Source organism: Rhinopithecus bieti, unplaced genomic scaffold, assembly GCF_001698545.2.
Source record: "Rhinopithecus bieti isolate Rb0 unplaced genomic scaffold, ASM169854v2 scaffold_65, whole genome shotgun sequence".
NCBI classification, from domain to species: Eukaryota; Metazoa; Chordata; class Mammalia; order Primates; family Cercopithecidae; genus Rhinopithecus; species Rhinopithecus bieti.
This window is the reverse complement of record NW_016803344.1, coordinates 3,341,853-3,363,177: the sequence shown is the minus strand read 5'-3', so window position 1 is coordinate 3,363,177 and position 21,325 is coordinate 3,341,853. Positions and strand designations below refer to the sequence as shown.

The window sequence follows — 21,325 nt, the reverse complement described above, 5'->3', positions numbered from 1 at the left end:
TTACCATCTTTAGGGGAGTCATTTTAGGAGACCACCTTGGGTGACATTGTAGCATGGTGGAAATTTTACTGGATTTAGGCTTAAAAAGACTGCAACCTCAGGGGGAGCTAGGAACCTAATATTTCTGAGTCTCAACTGTTTTGTAATCTAGAGCTAAAACTGCAGGGTTACTCTGAGGATTAAATCAAATACTTTAAAACTTCACAAACATTAAAGCGTTATATTAATATAAACTCAGTTGAGGCCATGTACTAATTCTAATAATGCTGATAATTTTTCATAGCTGCCTTCAAAGCTAGTTTGAGGTGCACGAAAAATTTCTTCTGACCCCAACGTCAGTCTGACCTATTTTTGATCATCTTGATAGCAATACTTCTGTGAATGACACCTGACTATTGAAATATAAAATCTGCGAAGGAGTCTGCTGCCATTGAGGATATTCAGAGAATATGCTGCAGATGCCGAAAGCAGCCTTCCACAGTGGGAGGTCAGGGGTCTGGAACAACGACATGCTTATTTCTGGGCAGGACTGCTTTTGAGGGGCTCTGCATATTTATGGGTAAAGGTTCCTTTCCTTCCTGGAGAAGGGGTCTGCAGATATGTTTTGCTACCACCTAGGTCACTGTGAGAGAGATAAAAAGGTGGTCTTGACCCTATACCATGTGGATCCCTCTTCTCCCAGCCCTGTGAATACTAGGATGGGTGTTGGCAAACTTTTTTTTTTTTTTTTTTTGAGACGGATTAGTCTCGCTCGTCCACCAGTCTAGGTGGGAGTGCTGTGCTGGATCCAGCTCACTGCAAGCTCCCCACTCCCGGGTTCACCGCCATTTCCTCCTGCCTCAGCCCTCCCACGGTAGCATAGGGCGCACTACAGGCGCCGCCATCTCGCCGGCTAGTTTTTTTGTAGTTTTTCAGTAGACAAGTTCACCGTGTTACGCCAGGATCGCATACAACACAATCGCAGTCTCGATCTCCTGACCTCGCCTCCAAAAGTGCGGGTATTACAGGCTTGAGCCCCACGGCGCCGGCCCCCCCCCCTTTTTTTTTTTAAGAGGAAGCAAGTTTATTAGAGAAAGTAAAGAAATAAAATAATGGCTACCCCATAGGCAGAGCAGCCCCAAGGGCTTCTGGTTGCCCATTTTTATGGTTATTTTTTGATTATATGCTAAACAAACGGTGGATTATTCATGTCTCCCTTTTTTAGATCATATAGGGTAACTTCCTGACATTGCCATGGCATTTGTAAACTGCCATGGCACTGATTGGAGTGTAGCAATGAGGACGATCAGAGGTCATTCTCTTTGCCATATTGATTTTGGAGGGTTTTGGCTGGCTTCTTTACTGCAAACTGTTTTCTCAGCAAGGTCTTTATGACCTGTATCTTGTGCGACCTCCTGTCTCATCCTGTGACTTAGAATGCCTAACTGTCTGGGAATGCAGCCCCATAGGTCTCAGCCTGATTCTACCCAGCTCCTATTCAAGATGGAGTTGCTCTAGTGCAAATGCCTCTGACATTTCCCCCATCACTTTTATAAGAGAACCCTTAATCCTAAGGGTTGCAGAGGGATGAAGATCCATCCTCTGTAACTTCTTCAGGCTGATTAGGGGCAATGATATTCCTGCCTACCTATCAAGGTCTCTCGTATTCAGGATAGAGAGGAGCTCAGTCAGAAAGTGTCAGTATGGTGAGGGCCATTCACAACTGGGACACAAAGTGATATCTGCAAGATTTTGTAAGTGTTTAAGAGAACATTGAGTAAGCTTATCCTGCATTCCTACACAAATAGTACAACAGCAATATATTCCATATCAGTAAAGCAAAATAAGCAAAACTATCCCAAGTAAACTAAAGAAGGCTTTCCACGAACTGGGTAGTTGTTGGAACCAAGCTGATATGGAGTCGGTAGCTGACTGCAATATGTTCCCAGAATTAGAATACTGATGCAGATTTTTACATCACCAGTCCCTCTTGTTTCTTCTGAGCTGCAGCCAGAGATCACTGGTTGGTTCACAGGAACAAACAGTCTAAATTGCAGGAAAAAAAAAAAGTCAGCCAATCAGTGCTGCAGTCTATTTCCTTTGGGTTGGGGGGGGGGGTCTCCTCAGTATTGTCCCTTTGGGGTTCACCAGAAAGATGTTACCAGAAAGGGGTCCAGACCCAGACCCCGAGAGAATGTTCTTGGATTTCATACAAGAAAGAGTTTGGGGCGAGTCTATGGAGTAAAGTGAAAGCAAGTCTATTAAGAAAGTAAAGGAATAAAAGAATTGCTACTCTGTAGGCACAGTAGCCTGCAAACTTTTTATTAAAGTTCCAAACAGTAAATATTTTAGGCTTTGGGGACCATAGGGTCTTTCTTGCAATTACAGCCATGCATCGTTTAATGATGGGCTACGTTCTGGGAAATGCATTGTTGTGATTTTTGTCATTGTGCAAACATCGTAGAGTGAACTTACACAGACCTAGATGATATAGCCTCCTATACACCTAGGCTATAATGTGTAGTCTATTTCTCTTAGAGTAGAAACCTGTACAGCATGTTACTTTACTAAATAAATACTGTAGTCAATTATATCACAATGGTAAGTATTTGTGTATCTAAACATATAAAAGGTACTATATGGTAGTTAGTAAATCTTATGGTATTACAATCTAATGGGTATTATAATCTTAGGGAACCGTTGTTGCATATGTGGTCTGTTGTAGACCAGAACCTCGTTGTTCAGAGCATGACTGTACTCAGTTCTGCTGAGTTGCAGCTTGAAAGCAGCCATAGACAATATGTAAACAAATGGACATAACTGTGTTTGAATAAAACTTTATAAAAACAAGCAGCTGGCCTGACCCCTGTTTGCTGGTCCCTGTTCTAGGAATAAACATTCCTATCTGATGAACCATGTTCTAAGTTTAGTGTGGTCTGCATGACTATAAAATATTGCCTTCCTTTTACTGTTTTGGAGGAGTTATTTTTTCCTTGTGACTTTATCTGGATACTGTTTTCCTCCCCTGGGCTTTGACATTGTGCACTGGTTAGCTGTTGGGAATAAATCAGCCAGAGAACCACTTAACATAGCTAAAGAAGGGCAAAGATAAATGCAGAACATAATTCATTTTTCTTTTCTCCTCCCACCTCAAACTAGGATTCTGCATGTTTGTACTGAGTCTGGTCAAGAAGCATTATCGACTGCAGTTCTACATGGTAAAGGAAATGCATGTGTGTGTGTCAGAATTCTTGATTTAAATGAAGTTTTTCAGGAACTCAACAAGGCTTTCATGCTTTCTGTGACAAATCAAAACTCAGGAACATGGTCTGATCTGTAAGGATCTAGAGCATGAAGGAAGAATGCCCATTTAGGTTTAACGACTTTACATTGACTTAGACCCAGTCACTGTTACTTAACTTACACCTTAAGCAGCCTCTCCACTAGGACCCTGAGGTGGGTTCCAGAGAAGGCACAAGCTGAAGCTTCAGACATTGCCACAGATGTCCTGTCTGGTACATCACTTGCTACCGCTTATTCCCTGACTCACTAGAGAACAGCTCCTCTCTGAGTGCTCCAGGTGTTCAATAACTACTAAGAAAATGGAAAATACCCAGGCTTTCAGAGGATGGGAGAGCTCACTCACTAGTGGGCTATGGGGGACAAAGTGTTACTCTCAGAAGCCTGATCTTACCTGTTCACTTTCAATAAGTCAGATACAAAAGCAGATATTTTTCCTACCTGTTTCTCAGCAATTTTCTATTTGGTACTGATTGTTCTTTGAAGTTACTTTCAAGGTAAACTGGTAAGTAGTGTTTATTTTTCTTTTTTTGCAGTTTGGCTGGACCCATGTGACCCTGCTGATTGTTGTAACACAGTCACATCTTGTTATCCACAACCTATTTGAAGGAATGATCTGGTGAGAGTTGGGAGGTGGATTTTCCCTTTTATTTTGTGAATGTTTCTCATGTACAGATACCCTCTAAGCCAGTAGCTGTCACCTTGAGCCACATTAGAATCCTCTGCAGGGCTCCTTACAACACAGATTGCTGAGCCCCACCCCTGAGTTTTTGATTCATTAGATCTGGGGTAGGCTTGAGAATTTGAATTTCTAATACATTTCTGGGTGGTGCTGATATTGCTGGACAGGACCCAGGCTCTGAGAACCACTGTTCTAGACTAACAGGTACAGGAATATTTAAAGACGCAAAGACAATGCAACATGTATGGCAACAGATTTGAAAACCTAGAGGAAATATTCATGATTTCTTGGCAAATTGTGTACTAAAAGTCATGAAGAAGAAAACGTGAATAGATCAATAACTTTAAATGAGCTTTGAAAATTATGTAAGATTCCATATCTGGAAAAAGAAACAGGACCAAATGGGTTAACAGCTGAGTTTTATCTAACCTTTATACCAAAGCTGATGAGGAGAGAGAAGCAGGAATGATAAACCCATTTCTGCTACGATTATAGATAAATCATTCTAAATAAAATATTAGCAAATAGAATCTGGCAGTGTGTCAAGGGAATAATATGCAAATACTGAGTGAATTTTATTTCAAAAATGCAGTGGTTTCATCTGTCAGCATTGATAGAAACCACTGGCCAACCAAAGCAGCTAGGTGATCTTAGTGAAAAGGTAAAAGGCCGGGTGCGGTGGCTCACGCCTGTAATCCAGCACTTTGGGAGGCTGGATATTAAATAATTAAATATTAAATAACTAAAACATATTATTTAGAATTGGGGAGGTAACCACTAGAAAATAAAATTAGAAATGATTAGAAGTGGTTATTTTGGGAATGGAGATAGGGATGGGGAAAGAAGGAAAACTTTTGTTCCTTTTACAATTAAATTTCATGAGGTCAGGAGTTGAAGACCAGCCTGACCAACATAGTGAAACCCCGTCTCTACTAAAATACAAAAAATTATCTGGGCATGGTGGCAGGCACCTGTAATCCCAGCTATTCGGGAGGCTGAGGCAGGAGAATCACTTAACCTGGGGGGGGAGGTTGCAGTGAGCCGAGATTGTGTCACTGCACTCCAGCCTGGGCAACAGAGAGAGACTCTGTCTCAAAAAAACAACAAAACAAAAAACAGTAATCAAAGAACCTTTTAAAAAGTGTCAGCGTGGAGAGTGAGGAGAGAGAGAGTGCAAGTGTGGAAACCACCTCTTTCATAGTGAGGATGACTGGGGAGTGGGGAGAGAGGAAATCTAGCTGTGCATATTGGGGTTTCATGCTCAATACAGTCCTAGGGAAAGGTAGGGCCTACTAGAGCTAGTAATAAACAGCAAAAAAGTCAGTAATTGGACATTAAAGCGTATTATTTAGAATTGGGGAGGTAACCACTAGAAAAATAAAATTAGAAACGATTAGGAGTGGTTATTTTGGGAATGGAGATAGGGATAGGGGAAAGAAGGAAAACTTTTGTTCCTTTTAAAATTAAATTTCTATCATCGTTTATGTATATTTCTTTATCATGAAAAAAAGGACATAACCTTTTAGTTTGCAACCTCCACTTATTCAGTAGTCATTCAGTAAACACTTGAATGTGTACTTTGTGTCAGGTGCTAGGTATGACTTTTTTGGTATTTTTATGTTTTTAACTTACTCCTTAATGGGTTACCAGAATTTTATGGGTGATTTTGGTACTGGAATTTAAGAATGGCACTGTTTTGTGTACTCTTGAGGCACTGTCACCTTGGTTGAGTTGATCCTTACTTTGGTTCATTTCTAGGTTCATTGTCCCCATATCTTGTGTGATCTGTAATGACATCATGGCCTATATGTTTGGCTTTTTCTTTGGTCGGACCCCACTCATCAAGGTAAATGGATTACCCTAATGTGAAATACCACTGTGAGGGGGAGGGTGGTGCTCTCAATGTGAGTAGATCAGCCTGGCAGACAGAAGAAATCTTGCTGTGTTGTATTGTGGCCATGTCTTCCTGTCATCCTGGAGAAAGGCCAAAGGAAAACACTGACAACTGATTAAAAAAAAAAAGATAATAAAGAAAATAGGCTGGGCATGGTGGCTCATTCCTGTAATCCTAGGACTTTGGCATGCTGAGGCAGGAGGATTGCTTGATGCCAGGTGTTCAAAACCAGCCTGGGGAACATAGGCCGTGTCTTTACTAAAATATTTAAAAATTAGCCGGGCATGGTGGTGGCATGCACCTGTAGTCCCAGCTCCTTGGGAGGTTGAGATGGGAGGATCTCTTGAGCCCAGGAGGTTGAGGCTTCAGGGAGCTGTGATAGTGCCACTACACTCCAGCCTGACTGACGGGGCAAGATCATGTCTTGAAAAAAGAAGAAAGGAAAATATTTTTACAGATTTATATAATCTTTTTTTGGGGACACATTTTTTGGGACTTTGATCTGGATTTGAGTGTAGTCGTTTAATTAGTATATAGTTTTGTAATATAAAACTATTCAAGTGACTGATTGAAACAGAAAGGGAACCAAAGGGAGGGTATAAGGTAGGGAACAAGGAAACCATATTTGGGGGAGCTTTGGAAGGTGACATGGTTAAGAAAATGGGGTTTTATGAAAGAAAGGTTCTTAACAAGTACTTACTGTTCCCAAAGCTGTAGTTATCAAAACATCCTTTGCTGAGAACTTGCTCTCTGTCCACAGCTGTCCCCGAAGAAGACCTGGGAAGGCTTCATTGGGGGCTTCTTTGCTACTGTGGTGTTTGGCCTTCTGGTAGGTGGTGGCTTCTAGCTGTGTGAGGGATTGGGTGGACAGAGGCCTCACACCACCTTCCAAGCCCTGTCCAGAGCTAGAGAGTGTCTTTGGAGACCAGGACTCTGTCCTGCTGAATGGCAACCTTGCCCTGAAGAGGGCCACTGGCCATGCCAGCCATCCACCAGCTTTCAGGCAGGGTGCTAGCAGTTGGAGAGCACCTTCTGTGCCCTCTCACGCCCAGGCACGGTGACATCAGCAGGTAGCCTTCTTGTCAGGCATTTGATGTTCCAAGGTCAGGGTGAGGGCACCCAAGGGAAGATGAGATACACAGCTTTTCTCCTACATGTGCCTTGCCCAGAGGTGGGTGATCTTCCCACCCTTTCCAGAACACCATTCTCTGCTTCTGACCCCTGGGCCAGTCCTCCTTCTTCAGCACTGTCTGACTGCCTCTCAGTGCTCCCCACCCAGCTTTGTTGCTTTCCAGCCTTGTTCCTCCTGAGGTCTGAATTTCACTGTGCCCCTTCCCCATGGCCTCTGTCCAGTTATCACTGAGTTCAGAGATTCCGAGGAAAGTGGTCCTAGCTCCCCAAATGGGGAGAGTCTTCCTATAGTTTTTTGCCCCAGTCCCTTCAGGTTTTCCCAGATTCTTTCGGGGCATAGGTGTTTGGGTGCCTATGTGTAACCTTGATGGGTCATGAGCCTTTTTTTTTTTTTAATTGGGGTAAAATATGTATGGTAAAACATGAACCACTGAGCACATAGCTTGCAGTTAGCAGGGTACTGGGCACCCTGAGGAACATGGCCAAACCAGGTGCCAGTGTCTAGGCTGGATGGCTGGAACTTACCTCCTTGCCAGTCTCTCTGTTATTCCTCCTCAGCTGTCCTATGTGATGTCCGGGTACAGATGCTTCGTCTGCCCTGTGGAGTACAACAACGACACCAACAGCTTCACTGTGGACTGTGAGCCCTCAGACCTGTTTCGCCTGCAGGAGTACAACATTCCTGGGGTGATCCAGTCAGTCATTGGTTGGGTATGTGCCACTCACAGGGGGTCAGCGGCCTCTGTGGACAGTGGCTACAAAGAGAGATCCCCCTCCACCACCTGCCTTCCAAAAAAAGCTAGCTTCCTCCTTCCCAAAGCTGTAAGCCCCAGGATGAGGGAGAATTGCTCACGCCAGGTTGGGGTACAGGCAGAAGACGTTTCCCCCAAAGTCAGATCGTTTAGACCAGTGGTTCTCAAAGTGTGTTCTGTGGATCCCTGGAAGGCTGTGGGATCCTTTTAGTTGCAGGGGTAGTGTGGGGGGTCTGTGAGGTCACAACTCTTTCATAATTAGACTGTGACATTATTTGCCTTTTTCATTGTGTTGACATTTGCTGTGATACGCGCAAAAGCAACAGTGGTTAAAACTGCTGATGCCTTTGCGTGAGTTAAGGCAGTGGGTTCCTAATGCCACACACTCACAGTACAAACAGGCCAGTTCTTCTAATGAATGTCTGTGAAATAGTAAAGTTACTAATTTTGTTAAATCTTGACCTTTGTATACACACCTTTTTAATACTCTACTGAAATGGGAAGTATGTGTAAAACATTTCTGCTAAGTACTGCAGTACAGTGCTTGCCTAAAGGGAAAGCAGGTGTGCAGTTGTTTGACTTGTGAACTGAATTAGGTGCTTTTTTCTAGAAAAGAAAGTAAATTTTACTTGGAAAGAACAAACAAATTATAATTTTTCAGACTTGGGTATTTGGCAGACAATTTTCTTGAAAAGAAATGAAGTGAGCCTATCACTTTAAAGAAAATGACTGAGGCTAGGCATGGTGGCTCACACCTGAAATCCCAGCACTTTGGAAGGCTGAGGCAGGTAGATCTCTTGAGGTCAGGAGTTCCAGACCAGTCTGGAACTGGCGAAACCCTGTCTCTACTAAAAATACAAAAAATTAGCTGGGCGTGGTGGCGTGTGCCTGTAATCCCAGCTACTCGGGAGGTTGAGTTGCTTGAACCCAGGAGGCGGAGGATGCAGTGAGCCGAGATCGCACCACTGCACTCCAGACTGGGCAACCGAGTGAGACTGTCTCAAAAAAAAAAAGAAAAAAAGAAAAATGACTGACAGTAATTGTTACCAAGGATAAAATTTGGCTTTCAAATGAACATTAGAATTTTGGGAAACTTAACCTGCCAGTGTGAACTTGACAACTTCCTAATACTTAAAGCCTTTTCTGATGAGGTCTGTGATGATTCTTAACGTACGTGTGTGTGTGTGTGTGTGTGTGTGTTGATCACATGAGAAAAACAAACATTTGACACTGTATAATGAAATGTGTCTATATTTGGAAGATTTACATAACTCAGTGAACCATTATTTTCAAAATGGCTGATGCACGGTGCTATATAGTCATGCATGGGTAAAAGATCCATTCAAGCATAAGATAGACCAATGGATTTTAATGTAAGAGAGAACAAAATACATTGATAGAATTCTGGATTCCATATCACACCTAATATTCAAGAAATGACTGCTTGTCAAGCTCTGGTGTAGTGTCAGAGAATACCCAAAACCATCTGAGACTATGACTAAAATACTCTTTTCAACTATGTATCTGTGTAAGGCTGGATTTTCTTTATATAATTCCACTAAAACAGCATGTTGCCACAGATTGAATGCAGAATGTTTTAATGTTTTCCATTAACTTTGATATTAGAAATTTATAAAATGGGAAAATTCACTCCTTTTATTGATTTAAAACCTACATATATGCAATTAGTTTCATAAAGAGTTATGAGGTTGGATGTCTTGGTCTGTCTGTTGTTATAACATTATTATATATTTACACATTATATATTATAGGTATATTATAACAATATAGTGTTGATAGAACACTTGGGGCTGGGTAATTTATAAAGAAAAGAGGTTTACTTAGCTTGTTTCTGCAGGCTGGGAAGTGCGAGAAGTGTGGCATTGGCTGCTGCCTGGCCTCTGGTGAGGGCTTTTTGTGCTGCATTGTAACATGGCGGAGAAGGTCAAAGGTGGAAGCAGACATGCAAAGAGGAAAACCAGGGGCTTCATCATTTCATAACAACCCATTTGCCAGTGCTCATCTCGTCTTTTGACAGAGAGAACCCACTACCAGGAGAAAGGCACCAAGCCATTTATGAGGGATTTGTCCCTGAGACCCAAACACCTCCCACTAGGCATCACCTCCCAGTGAGGCTACAATGGGGGTCAAATTTCAACATGAGTTGACAACTCAAACCATTAACACTGGGCGTGTACGCACCTTAACTTTTACTTCATTTACTCTCCTCAGAAAACGGTCCGGATGTACCCCTTCCAGATTCACAGCATCGCCCTCTCCACCTTTGCCTCGCTCATTGGCCCCTTTGGAGGATTCTTCGCAAGTGGATTCAAACGAGCCTTTAAAATCAAAGTAGGAAAACCCTCTTGCGTTCCTCTCATCTCACTCCCTCCTCACCCATCTTCTGCCTTTCTCCCCCTTCCCTGCCCCCTCCAAAACACTGGGCTACACACCCTGGCATTTAATGTGTGATCTTGACCCATGCACTGAATTTAGGTGAGTTAATAACAATACATTATTCTCAGGAAAATGCAATCGTCGTTTTTCAGTTTATTTGTTAATAATAGTTTTCTTCAAAAGAACATTTTGGGCCAGGCATTGGCTCATGTCTGTAACCCCAGCATTTTAAGAGGCCAAGCTGGGAGGATCACTTGAGGCTAGGAGTTCAAAATTAGCCTGAGCAACATAGCAAGACTCCTGTCTTTATTAAGTAAATGAAATAAGAACATTTTGTAATGCAGTAAAATTATGTCCTAATATAGCCTCACCAGTAGATTTAATACTTCTCACCTTCTGTTGCCCTCAGCTACTCAGGACAGAAGCCAGACATTGGGGTGGGACCATTAGGTTGGGACTGATCAGTGGCTGAGCCCAAGTTCACCCGTCCTCCACTTGCCTCTAACAGGACTTTGCCAATACCATTCCTGGCCATGGAGGTATCATGGATCGCTTTGACTGCCAGTATCTGATGGCCACCTTTGTCAATGTATACATCGCCAGTTTTATCAGGTATAGTACCTTTCCATCTGAACCAAGTTGGTGGATTTTTAAGTACGGTGCAATTCTAGAATTTTAGCAGCATCTCAGTTCTAGTGAAAAGCATCCCAAATAATGCAATTTTCAGTTGTTGCTGCTTACGGATTTTCTGAGGCCTTCTCCTGCCATCTGTTAATAGATAACTCTCTGATCCAGAGATCAGAGCAGCCACTCGGATAATCAGGCCCTGGAAGCTTCCGGGGCCCAGCTCAGTGCTGTTTCTTCACATTCTGTTCCAGAGGCCCTAACCCAAGCAAACTGATTCAGCAGTTCCTGACCTTACGGCCAGATCAGCAGCTCCATATCTTCAACACGCTGCGGTCTCATCTGATCGACAAGGGGATGCTGACATCCGCCACAGAGGACGAATAGGGGCCACCCAGGGCCAAAAGAACAGGAGCGGAACTGAGCGGGGACAGGTCTCCAAGGCAAGCCCAGCTGGTGTGACTTAGACAATGATGAGGCTTCAACTCACTGTCTTTTTTTTTTTTTGTAGGGTATTTTTTATTTGTGGGTTCAACAAATCTGTACATACAGCAGTCTATGTGTTTAGAATTTGCATTGTGAGTAAACTACAGCTTTGAGTTGGAAAGAAGTCATGGGTTGTAAAACCATTAGGATTTTTTTAAAACAAAAGTATTTATCTGGAAGACAGTGTTGCCCAGGTCAGGATTGTTTTCTTGGTGGTTCCAGCCCCTATCAATTGAACTGTTTCTGGGCTCAGTCAAACACAGACATTCATCTGTGTCCAACCAAATCAGGGGACTTCCCCACCTGTGGGGGGAGGCACAGCTTGGATGTTTTGTACACCTGGTCTTTTCTAGAAATCCCTGCTTGGAGCTGCAGGAGAGTTGCCTTCTGTAGGTCGGAGGAATGGAGGCTTACTAACCAGATAAGCCTTCTGTCCATCCACACCAAAATCCTGCAGAATGTAAATAAGCTCTGCTTTATAAGATGGGTTCACCTTCATCACAGACTGAAAGAAAGTTTCAGTTTTTATTTTTTTCAGAAAGCACGAAAAATTATTTATAGTAGTCTGGAGAAAAAACACACTGTAATATTTCAAGTGTATGCAGTAGGATGTACTGTAACTGAGCCCTTTCCCACATGTCTAGGCTCCAGTGTCTCCTGTAGGTCAGTCCACCTAACTGTGTGTTTTCAGGGATGATGCCATCCACGTATGTGCTGTAGACTTTCTGCTGCTGAATCCTTTCTGGGGACTTTCTCATCAGGCAGGGAGCAGAGGGCTTCTCGTTCATGCACCCTTTGCCTGAACACCCATGTAGCTGCTGTGTTGTGTATATATAACTCTTAAGAGGAGTGTGTGTGTCTGTGTTTGTTTTAAACGTTACTTATTTCTTACAGTGATTTCAATTGTACCATGACTTCTTCACTAAAACCACAAAGTCCTGCTTAAAACTATGGAAAACCTAACCTGATTAGAGGCTTGACTATTTTGAAGATTAAATGCACACTTTTTATATAATGTGACCAGTTTAAATGTAGTTTATATTGTACTGGGGACCTTTTGTTGTTGTTGTTTGCTTAAACTGTGATTTTTTTTCCCCTCCCTAATTTCAGGGGTGAGATTGACTTTGGGAGGACAGATTAGTTCTTTGTCAGGCCAATAAGCAATGGAGTGCCGGAGAGAGAACTTGGTGCCCAAATATATTAAATTATTCGGTGCCATGGATGTTTTCATTGCCAATGAGGGTGTAATGATTTGCTTCAGCACCTTGGTCTAGTGCTGGTTTGTGGTGTCTTTGTTTGTAAATCAGCCTCACTGCCTCCCTGAAAGTGCACAGTCAGCCCAGGTCTCTAGAGCGTCCAGCAGAGGATGGAGTCTTCGGGATGTTTCAGCTCACACACCCTTGAGTGACTTCCCACATGTGTGCAGGGCTGAATCGGCTTCTTTCTGCTGAACTTTTATTTCCATGAGTAAAAGTTCAGGTCCAAGGCCCCTTAAAAACAAAACGTGTTATTACAAGGGGTTTCATTTCAGTACTGGCTGTGTGACCCCAGGCAGGATGCGTCACTCTCAAGGGCCCCTTTTTCAGAGCTACTCCCAGTTCCACTCTTCTGTGATTCTGGCTGGGCAAGTTCATGCCAGTAGAGGCTCGTTGAGTGAGGTCCTGGGCACCCCCCAAACAGGAAGTATTTTCAGGCCCTTACATGCTTATCCTCTCAGCAGCACACCCAAACAGTAAAGGTGATCAATAATGAAACTGTAGTTTTCAGATTGAAGAAGGAACCTTGATCACCAAACTAGATACCAAAGGGCTCCTCATTTGTCTCTTTTGTCCCATTGTGGGCATATGGTGGGCTCCTCGAGAGGAGGGAGTCTCAGCTGGGGCCCAGCTGCAGAGACCTGCTTTTGAATAGGGCTGCCTTTGGGATCAGGGAGCCGAGCATACTGGGCAAGGCTCATGTTCACTTGTGGAAGTGGTCACTTGGTGGGGGGTGGGGTGGGGAAGGGGGGTCCTAGGAAGCCAAAGCTGAGTGCTCACTAGAGCTGCCAGCAGGCAGGCCAGAGGGTCAGCTTGTGTTTTATTTTCTGATTTCCCCTGCATGCTTTCTGGAGATGAAGAATTTTTGTCAGGTAGCTGGGAGAGCACCGCAGCCTTGTGTCCGTATAGCACAATGTTTCTCTCTCTCCTATTCACAGACAAGATTCAAGAAACCATTTTTACGTATATACATTCAGATCTTAATGAATGGCATCACTTGCTTTAGACCCATTTTTTTTGGTCAGAAATAAAATGTGACTGCAACTGTGTGCCCTTCCTTGTCGTGAGTTCCCTGTTTATCACTTCCATGTGTGGTTTTATGCTTCTCATTTGTTTATGTATTCATAAATACTGCATAATCCTGATTCAGAGACTTTTGCTTTACTTTCCAACTTCTATCCCTACATTCTCACAACAACCTTCTTACCCTGGGTGAGAGTCAGGAGCACCTTACCAGGCAGGGAGCTTCCCCAGTGTAGCGTGGTGGAGTCAGGGCTCACTCTATCCTGCACTTTACCCACAGGACACCTGGAGGGTCCCCCAGCCCTTCTTGCTTTTGTGAATGTGGTGTGAGTACACCGAGGTATTGCAGTTTCCTTCCCTCTAGCTCAGGAGGTGTGGCCTGAGCCAGGTGGGAGCTTAAATTGCTGTTGGCTCCTGCCTGGTGGAACAAGGGGGTCATAGAAACCAGGGCTGATGGGCACCACCCAGCCCCTGGGAGCTCTGCTCATGACTGCTCACAGGGTGCCAAGTCTTTGCCTTTTGTGTGTGTGCATGTCGCCCTTTTAGCTGCTCTTAGTATTCAAAAAGGTTCCATTTATGTTTTACTCCTGAAAGTGAAACCCTCTTAGGCAACTTGTTTCATATTCTGAGCATTTTAATAGCTACAGTATTTTACATTTAAAATGTAATTACTCTTAGTATTGTACAGCCCTATAACGTATGAGAACTAGTTTCACATCCTTTGAAACTAATCTCTTTCATTGGGGAGGATATAACTTTTGACTTTACACAGGTGGACTTTGAAACCATTTTTATAGAATTTTTTTCCACTGGGTTTTTATCCTGTAACTTGACCTATTTTATGCAAAAAAATCCCAAAAATATGTTTTAAGGGAGACTACACAGACCTTGTGATTTGGATCTGAGCTAGTTGCTGAGTCGACTGGAGCCTTATTCGAATGGATCTTTGAGTTGAGGTCTTCACACTGTCATTGAGCCCTTGGCTCAGCCCTTGTCACCTGTTTGTATGGGGACCATGTTTCCCAAAGCTCAGGTTCATCTCCACTGTTGACAGAGTTGGGTAGTGGGAGGGTATCAGTGACTTGGGACAGAGCGTCCTTGCTCAGAAAACTGTGAAGCAGGGGTCTTGTTAGTTACAAAGCCAGTCCTAGATGCATGTCCAAGGCAGTAGATTTTCATCACTTTACTGAATGTGGTATGTCACTGCTGAAGCCTTTCCCTGTTTTAGTAATATCTTAGGCACTGTTGTCTTTCATCTTCCAGAGTAACATAACATATCTGGGCCCACGTTTCTTGCACAGTGATTATGTGCTAAGAAAGGGGTGGAGTCGGGAGGACAATTTCACTTGAACCCAGATTTCTGTTCTTCTGAGGTCAGGGTGGGGAGGATGTCCAGGTGACTTTTGTGGACACACTGCAAGACAGTAAGCTGCAGATGGACTCTCACTTGTGCTTTGGAACACTGGGCTCCAAAGAGCAGGTGGAACAAACTCTGGGCTCCTGAAGATGGTGGCTAATACTTGGGCAGAGCCTCATATTCTTCCCTGACTTGGTCAAAACAAACTTCCTTTTCCCTTTATTACCCTCCACACAGTTGCCCAGCTTCCAGTTTTTAAAGAGATGAACAGCTCTCACTTCTTGATTCATTTTCTCTTATTGGGTGGGGGCCTTGTGCTACAACCTGCATGGAGTGCTAGGGTTTAAACCAAGTGGTGACAAAGGATTGTTATCTCAGAGCTCTGCCTGGCCCACCTTCTCTTGGGCCTGGACTGTCCTTATCCCCATCCCTGCAGAAGGTGGGCCCTATTCTCAGAAAAGTCCTGGCTGCTGTTGCCATCTGAATGTGCCCCTACCTTTCAGGTTGACCAGCAGTGGCCTTACCTGGCCTCTCAGGTGGATGGAAGCTGTTCTCACCTGGGGCTGTCTCTTGATTAAGGCTGTCACCTGTTTGTATGGGGACCATGTTTCCCAACGCACTTTGAGTGCAGTTTAGGAGGTATCCTTTGGATGCTGAAGTGTTGGAGTTTTGAGGTCATGTGGATGATTTATGAGAATAGAGGGGCAGAATATGTGAAGTCTAGGGTTTTATGTCCAGTGGGTTTCAAATTCGTTGGCTGTTTAAAGACCCTGTCTCCTCCCCAACCCTCCCCTTCCTTTTCCCATCAAATGCCTACCTACTGAGTCGCCTTCTCTTTTTATTGTTGAGCCAATGAGATATCAGTGTGTTTATTAATAAGGATTGCAATAGTATAGTGCTTAATATGTGCCAGGCATAGTGCTAAGGGTTTACATACGTTATCTTTTTTAATCCAGAAAACAACCTTTGATTAGGCATTATTATCTCCATTTTATAGATGAGGAAACTGAGGCAGTCAGTATGACTGAGGCCGAGAGCAGTGGTTAAGACCGACTTTGGGATCAAATCACCCTAGGTGTGGGCAGGTTACTAGACTGCTCTAAGCTTCCACCTTGAAGCAGTTGGGTCTGATAATAGTACCTTCTTCGCGGTGTGGTTGTGAGGATATAACGAGGTAATGCGTGTAAGCATGTAGTACCATGCCTGGCACATAGTAAGCGCTCAATAAATCACAGTTACTTTTGTTGAGCTCAGCTGGTAGTTTGACCTCCGTTGGTGCAATGCCAGAGATGGGATTCTCAGCCACCGCACTGCCACCATCCTGCACACAGTCTGGGTCCCTCCGAGAGAAGCAGGCCAACCTGAACATCCTCTACAGCATCTTGGTGCTTCACACACCATTTAAGAGGCCAGCCTAACGAGGCAAGAGGATATGAGGGTGTGCAGAAGTTCTATTCTTAGTGGGAATGGCTGGCCTGAGAATCCAGCTCATCTCCTCTGCCCACAGTCTAGACTGCTTGTGGGAAGGAGGCCATCTCCTCCTGCCTGGTGGTGCCTCCACTCTGGGCAGGGAGGGCCTGTCTGTGACTCGCTCTGGACCCCACTTCCCGCTCTGGCCAAGGGCTGTCCTCTGTGCACATAGCTCAGGAACCTGCAGCAGTTCCCTGTATGGGTGGATGTCATCAGGGGCCAAGAAGAGAAGAATGGGACAACAGAAACCTGCTTTGTAGGGGATTATGTGGACTAAAAGCCTAGAAGTTCTGCTCATATCCTTATGACACAGCCAATTTGGAGCTTCATGTTTCCTTCTTAAAAGTAGTAACAGGGTAGAAGTGGGTGACCCATTGAGGACACATGATGTGTGGTGTTTCTGCCAGATTCTAGGTTAGCAAAGACTCAAATGGGTGACTCATGAATGATGGGAGAACAGGCACAGGACTTAATGAAAAGAGTTTCTTGAACTTAGTTTTCTGAATGGGGATGGGGAGTTGGGGCACGTGTGTGTGTGAGGGGAGGCCGCCTCAGTTTGAAGGAATGGTGTTGGCTAACAGGATCCATGGAATCCTTAGGTCAGTTGAATAATAACACTGAACTACTGGTTTGACTGTGGATTATTTCCTGGATATTTGTGGGACCCAATAGCACATTGCTATTAAGAGTGGAAATAATGGTCCCTCTGTTTCAGTGAATTAATGAAGTCATGATGATGCCATGAACCAGGAGATGGTTGTGGGGGTTTCTAGGAAGCAGCTGCTGTGACGGGCCAATCCCAGGCTTCCCTCAGAGGCCTCTTGCCGTTCTGGGTTTGTGTTTGCCTGGCCTGGTGCTTCCTCCCTCACTGTGTCATTGAATGGACCCAGGCGGCCTTGTATCCATAGAAAGCCTCCACTCATGGGGGTAAGGGCCCTCTGGAAATCAAGCAGAGAATATCCTTGCAGTGGTGTCCTGGGCATTGGGCAGGGCTTAGCCCTTTGCAGCCCCCAGAGGACCTTCCCTGCATAAAGCACTCAGAAGCATTAGCCACCTGGTGATTCTGTCTGTAGTGAAACTGTTTGCCAATAATCATCCACATAGCCACCTCTGTCCTTGCTGTTTGGGTGCCTTTTTTTCACCTGCGTTAGGTTCTTGTACTGCTTATGCTGTTTTTTCTTAAAGGAACACCAGAGTAGAAAAGAGGTTAAGAATGTTTTCTGGCAGGCAGACTGCATACATGTTTTTATGAGTGTCCTTTGGGTGCGTTTCTTTTAAATCCTCCATGCACAGGGCTCTGGCCTTTAGTAAACCGTTTTTCTGTCTTACATCATGCTCGCTGGGTGCTAGGGGCTGATTACAAAGGGGAAGAGTTGAGCAGACATCAGCGGCCGATGAAACCAAAGGACTAGGAGTCAGGAGAACAAGTCAGGGACTAGGAGACAGCAGTTTGGTTTATTGTTATCCAGCTGGAGGACTCCTAGGGGCAGCAGCAGGAGGGATACTAGGGCCAGGGAGGGGCCAGGAGTCTCACAGTGGAGGGCAGACTCTAACAGAGGCCAGCTGAACGCTCACTGGCCCTGGATGTCATGTGAGTTGAGGACCAGAAATCTGGGCTCAGAGAACCCATCCAGGGAGATTTGAAGCCATGGGTTATCTTCTAGAGTTGATACTGATAACAAGTTTTAATTTTTATTGATATTTAATACCTTCTAAAACAGAAGGGTAAGATCAGATGGAAAGTGCCTCAGTTGAAGGATCTTAGGAACCTTGGTTTTTGTTTTTTTTCTGGTTGAGTTGTGCACAGCTGTGGACATCCTTCTTAATTCCACTCTGAGGATTTGTTTAACTAAAAAGTTCCCAGACACAGAAAGGGCCTCCCCACCTGCTTTGGGGAGCTGTCTGTGCTGGGAGTGCCAGGCATCCCATGGGCCCCATCACTGCCAGCGTCTGTGCCTCCCAGCAGTCAGCCCTGTGTCTGCCCTGGCCCTGTCTCCTCTGTGACAGGGCAGAGCATTTCTGGTCAGTTTCTCCGTGGTGTCCCCTGCCCCTTTGTAAAGTGGATGGACATGACGGAATTCAGTTGTCTCACCCTGATAACCCGGGTGTTAATATTCACTTTTCCCCCACTCAGACATGGGCGACCTTGAAGCAGCTCTCGGTTTGTAGAGTCCACGTCACAGTCCCCACGGCCTCCCCAGATAGGTGTGTGCCTGTGCGCTACTGCTGTGCCGTTTCCCCAACTTGGTGTTTCACTAAATGCAGCTGATCTCTGTGCACTGGTGATCCGTGTTGAACAATACATGTAGGTTCTTTTTCCATGCAATGTAAGAACATGATATACTGTACATTGGAAAGCATTTACCTTATTTATATACCTGAATGTTCCTACTACACAAATAAACACATTAAATTCTAGATCATGTGTGGTTTTTGATGGTGGGGTGGCGGAAGGCCAAGAATGTGGACGTTTGGTCACTTATGTGAAGCCAGCATTACTTTCCAGGATGCTACTGACCACCCCTTGCTTCTAGAGACTCCCTCTGTCCTTGGCCTTTGCAACTTGCCCCCCTGGCTTTCCTCCTGCCCTTGGTTGCTCCTCCTCGGTCTTCTTTCTACGTGTCCCTTTTCTGGGCCATCCCTTGGGTGGTGGCATTCTGCCTGAGGCTCTCGCCCACTGAACTCTCCCCTCTGGGGGTTCCCACCCCCTCCCAGGGCCCTGATCACCACATTTCCCAAGTCCGTGTCTCTAGCCCAAGTGGACCTGCATTTCCAGCTGCCTGTGAGGCCTCTCACACGGACTTTGCGTGATAAAACCCAAACCTATGGCCTTTTCCTACCCATGTCCTGAGTCCTGTGTTCTCTAACTTCCCATGTGTTCTGTCACACAAGCCAGTAACTGGAGTGATCTCATCAGACACCCAAGCCTGCCCATTCTGCCTTCCAAACATCCTTGGAGTCATCCTTACTGCCAGCCTTCTGGGCCAGGCCCCACCTCCTGCCAGGATTTCTAAGGCTGCCTCTAGCCCTCTCCCTACAGCCTGGCCACCTCTGCTGATCCATTTCTTACATGATAGCTGGGATGAGCTCTCTGCTTGGAACCCTTTGGGGCCTGAGGTTAAAGTTCAGACTTGGTAACGAGGCTTCTGGGGCCATCTGTGAGCTGGCCAGTGGCTGACCCACACGTTCGGGCCCTCACAGCCACAGCTGCTGCTTGTCCTTCCTTGTTCCAGGTGTGCGCCTGTCCCGGGCCCTGGCATGTGCTGTTTCCTCTGCCCAGTTTTTTTCCTTTCCCCAGCTCTTCCTCAGCCTGCCTAACTCCTCTTTTCCTTGCAGTTCTCACCGTCAACAGCACTTCCTTGGGGAGGCCTTGTGTTGTCTCCTCACTGTGTGTCTCCTGGCCCAGGACAGGAGGATCTGAACTCCTGGGAGCCAGCAGACCAACCTTACCAGAGCAAATGTCTGAGGCCAGTGGGACCTCTAGATTGATTACCTTTTGGACAGGGGCCTCTGCCATTTCACCCACAGGAAACCTGTTACCATCAGAACTTCCACAGCGAATTGCTCACCCACATTCAAGATGCAAAAAAACCCGCTGCATTCACTTATTTTCCTAAACCCCACAAAATCTGACTCCAAGCCACCAGTTTCCAAGACTGTCGGGAAAACCAACATGAGTGGTTTCCCTGGCTGCCTTGCTCCCTTTTTTTGCACTAGGAGCCAAGGGCTCACATGGTGCTGAAGTGGTGAGGGCCCCTGGGCTCAACTCCATCTGCTGAAGGTTCTGTTGTCCAGGCCTGTGAAGTCCATAGGAGGCCCTAGGCCAGTGGTATCAGAGCACCTGTGCAGTTGCCTGCATCTGGCGTCCTTCCATATCCAGAGCCCCCACACAGTGGCCTTGATGATTTCTTTTTTCTCTTTTCTGTCTTCTTTCTTTTTTTTCTTTTTCTTTTTTTTTTTGAGACAGTCTCCCTCTGTTGCCCAGGCTGGAGTGCAGTGGTGGGATTTCAGCTCACTGCAACCTTCGCCTGCCAGGTTCAAGTGATTCTTCTGCCTCAGCCTCCCAAGTAGCTGGGATTACAGGCACGTGCCACCACACCCCCCTAATTTTTTTGTATTTTTAGTAGAGACAATTTCGCCATGTTGGCCACGCTGGTCTCGAACTCCTGACCTCAGGTGATCTACCCGCCTTGGCCTCCCAAAGTGCTGGGATTACAGGCGTGAGCCACGGCTGGTTGTGTATTCAGCCAGCACTTGTGGAGTGCCTGCTCTGGGGTAGGCCCTGTCCAGACACTGCAACAAGAAGTCCTTGTTTCATGGAGCTAATTTTAGGGAAGAACCACTAAACCTGAGAAAGCTTGTTAGATGGCGAAAAACGTAGCCAGGAGGAGGGAAGAGGGAATGCTGGTAGGGAGAGATTGCCATTTTAAATAGGGTGAACAGGGAAGGCCTCACTGCAGAGGTGGTGTTTGGGCAAATGGACACACCTCGAGGCTCTGGGGGAGGGGGCTGTTCAGGTATCTGGGGAAGTGCAAAGACACCTGTGTTGTGGAGGAACTGCAGGGTAGATGGAGCAGGGGAGTGGGGAGGAGCGCTGGCAGGAAACCCAGGTGTCGCAGGGATCCTGAGTAATGACACAGGGCCATTGGCTTTTACTCTGAGCAAGATGAGAAGCTGTTGGGGAGTTCAGAACTTGGGAGTGACCCTTCGGAGCCTGGCAGTGTCAAAGTGGTGTTTGTTTGCAAAGGGCTGCTATGTTGAGAACAGACTACAGCCGGCCAAGGGCGAAAGCAGGGTGATCAGAGTGGAGGCAACAGCAGCGATCCAGACACACAGGTGACTCAACAGGGGACATGGGAGTGGGGCAGTGGTGAGAAATGGTCAGACTCAGAATCTGCAGAAGGATTAGGTATGGGGGAGAGGGAAGAAGAGGAGTCAAGGATGGCTGTGAAGTTGCCTTGGGCAGCCAGAAGG

The 21,325-nt window shown here is 45.5% G+C and overlaps 1 protein-coding gene and 1 long non-coding RNA gene across 3 annotated transcripts in view; one reads left to right on the top strand and one right to left on the bottom strand.

Moving 5' to 3' along the window:
- CDS2 (CDP-diacylglycerol synthase 2) overlaps positions 1–18,769 on the top strand; it is a 74,607-nt gene extending 55,838 nt beyond the window's left edge. The window contains exons 6-13 of the mRNA XM_017877916.1: positions 3,139–3,197; positions 3,816–3,898; positions 5,720–5,807; positions 6,616–6,684; positions 7,545–7,697; positions 9,971–10,090; positions 10,644–10,747; positions 11,014–18,769. Coding sequence (XP_017733405.1) covers positions 3,139–3,197; positions 3,816–3,898; positions 5,720–5,807; positions 6,616–6,684; positions 7,545–7,697; positions 9,971–10,090; positions 10,644–10,747; positions 11,014–11,146 — 809 coding nt within the window. The 3' untranslated portion in view covers positions 11,147–18,769. The remainder of the gene's footprint in view (positions 1–3,138; positions 3,198–3,815; positions 3,899–5,719; positions 5,808–6,615; positions 6,685–7,544; positions 7,698–9,970; positions 10,091–10,643; positions 10,748–11,013) is intronic.
- LOC108533337 (uncharacterized) lies at positions 1,655–7,924 on the bottom strand. 2 transcript variants are annotated; one of them, XR_001886708.1, is made up of 5 exons: positions 7,840–7,924; positions 7,512–7,584; positions 6,556–6,702; positions 3,721–3,878; positions 1,655–2,025 (listed from the first exon to the last, which is right to left on the bottom strand). It is a non-coding gene; the product is annotated as an uncharacterized LOC108533337 (long non-coding RNA). The 2 variants fall into 2 exon arrangements; XR_001886709.1 differs by lacking the exon at positions 6,556–6,702.
- Positions 18,770–21,325: the final 2,556 nt, after the last annotated feature.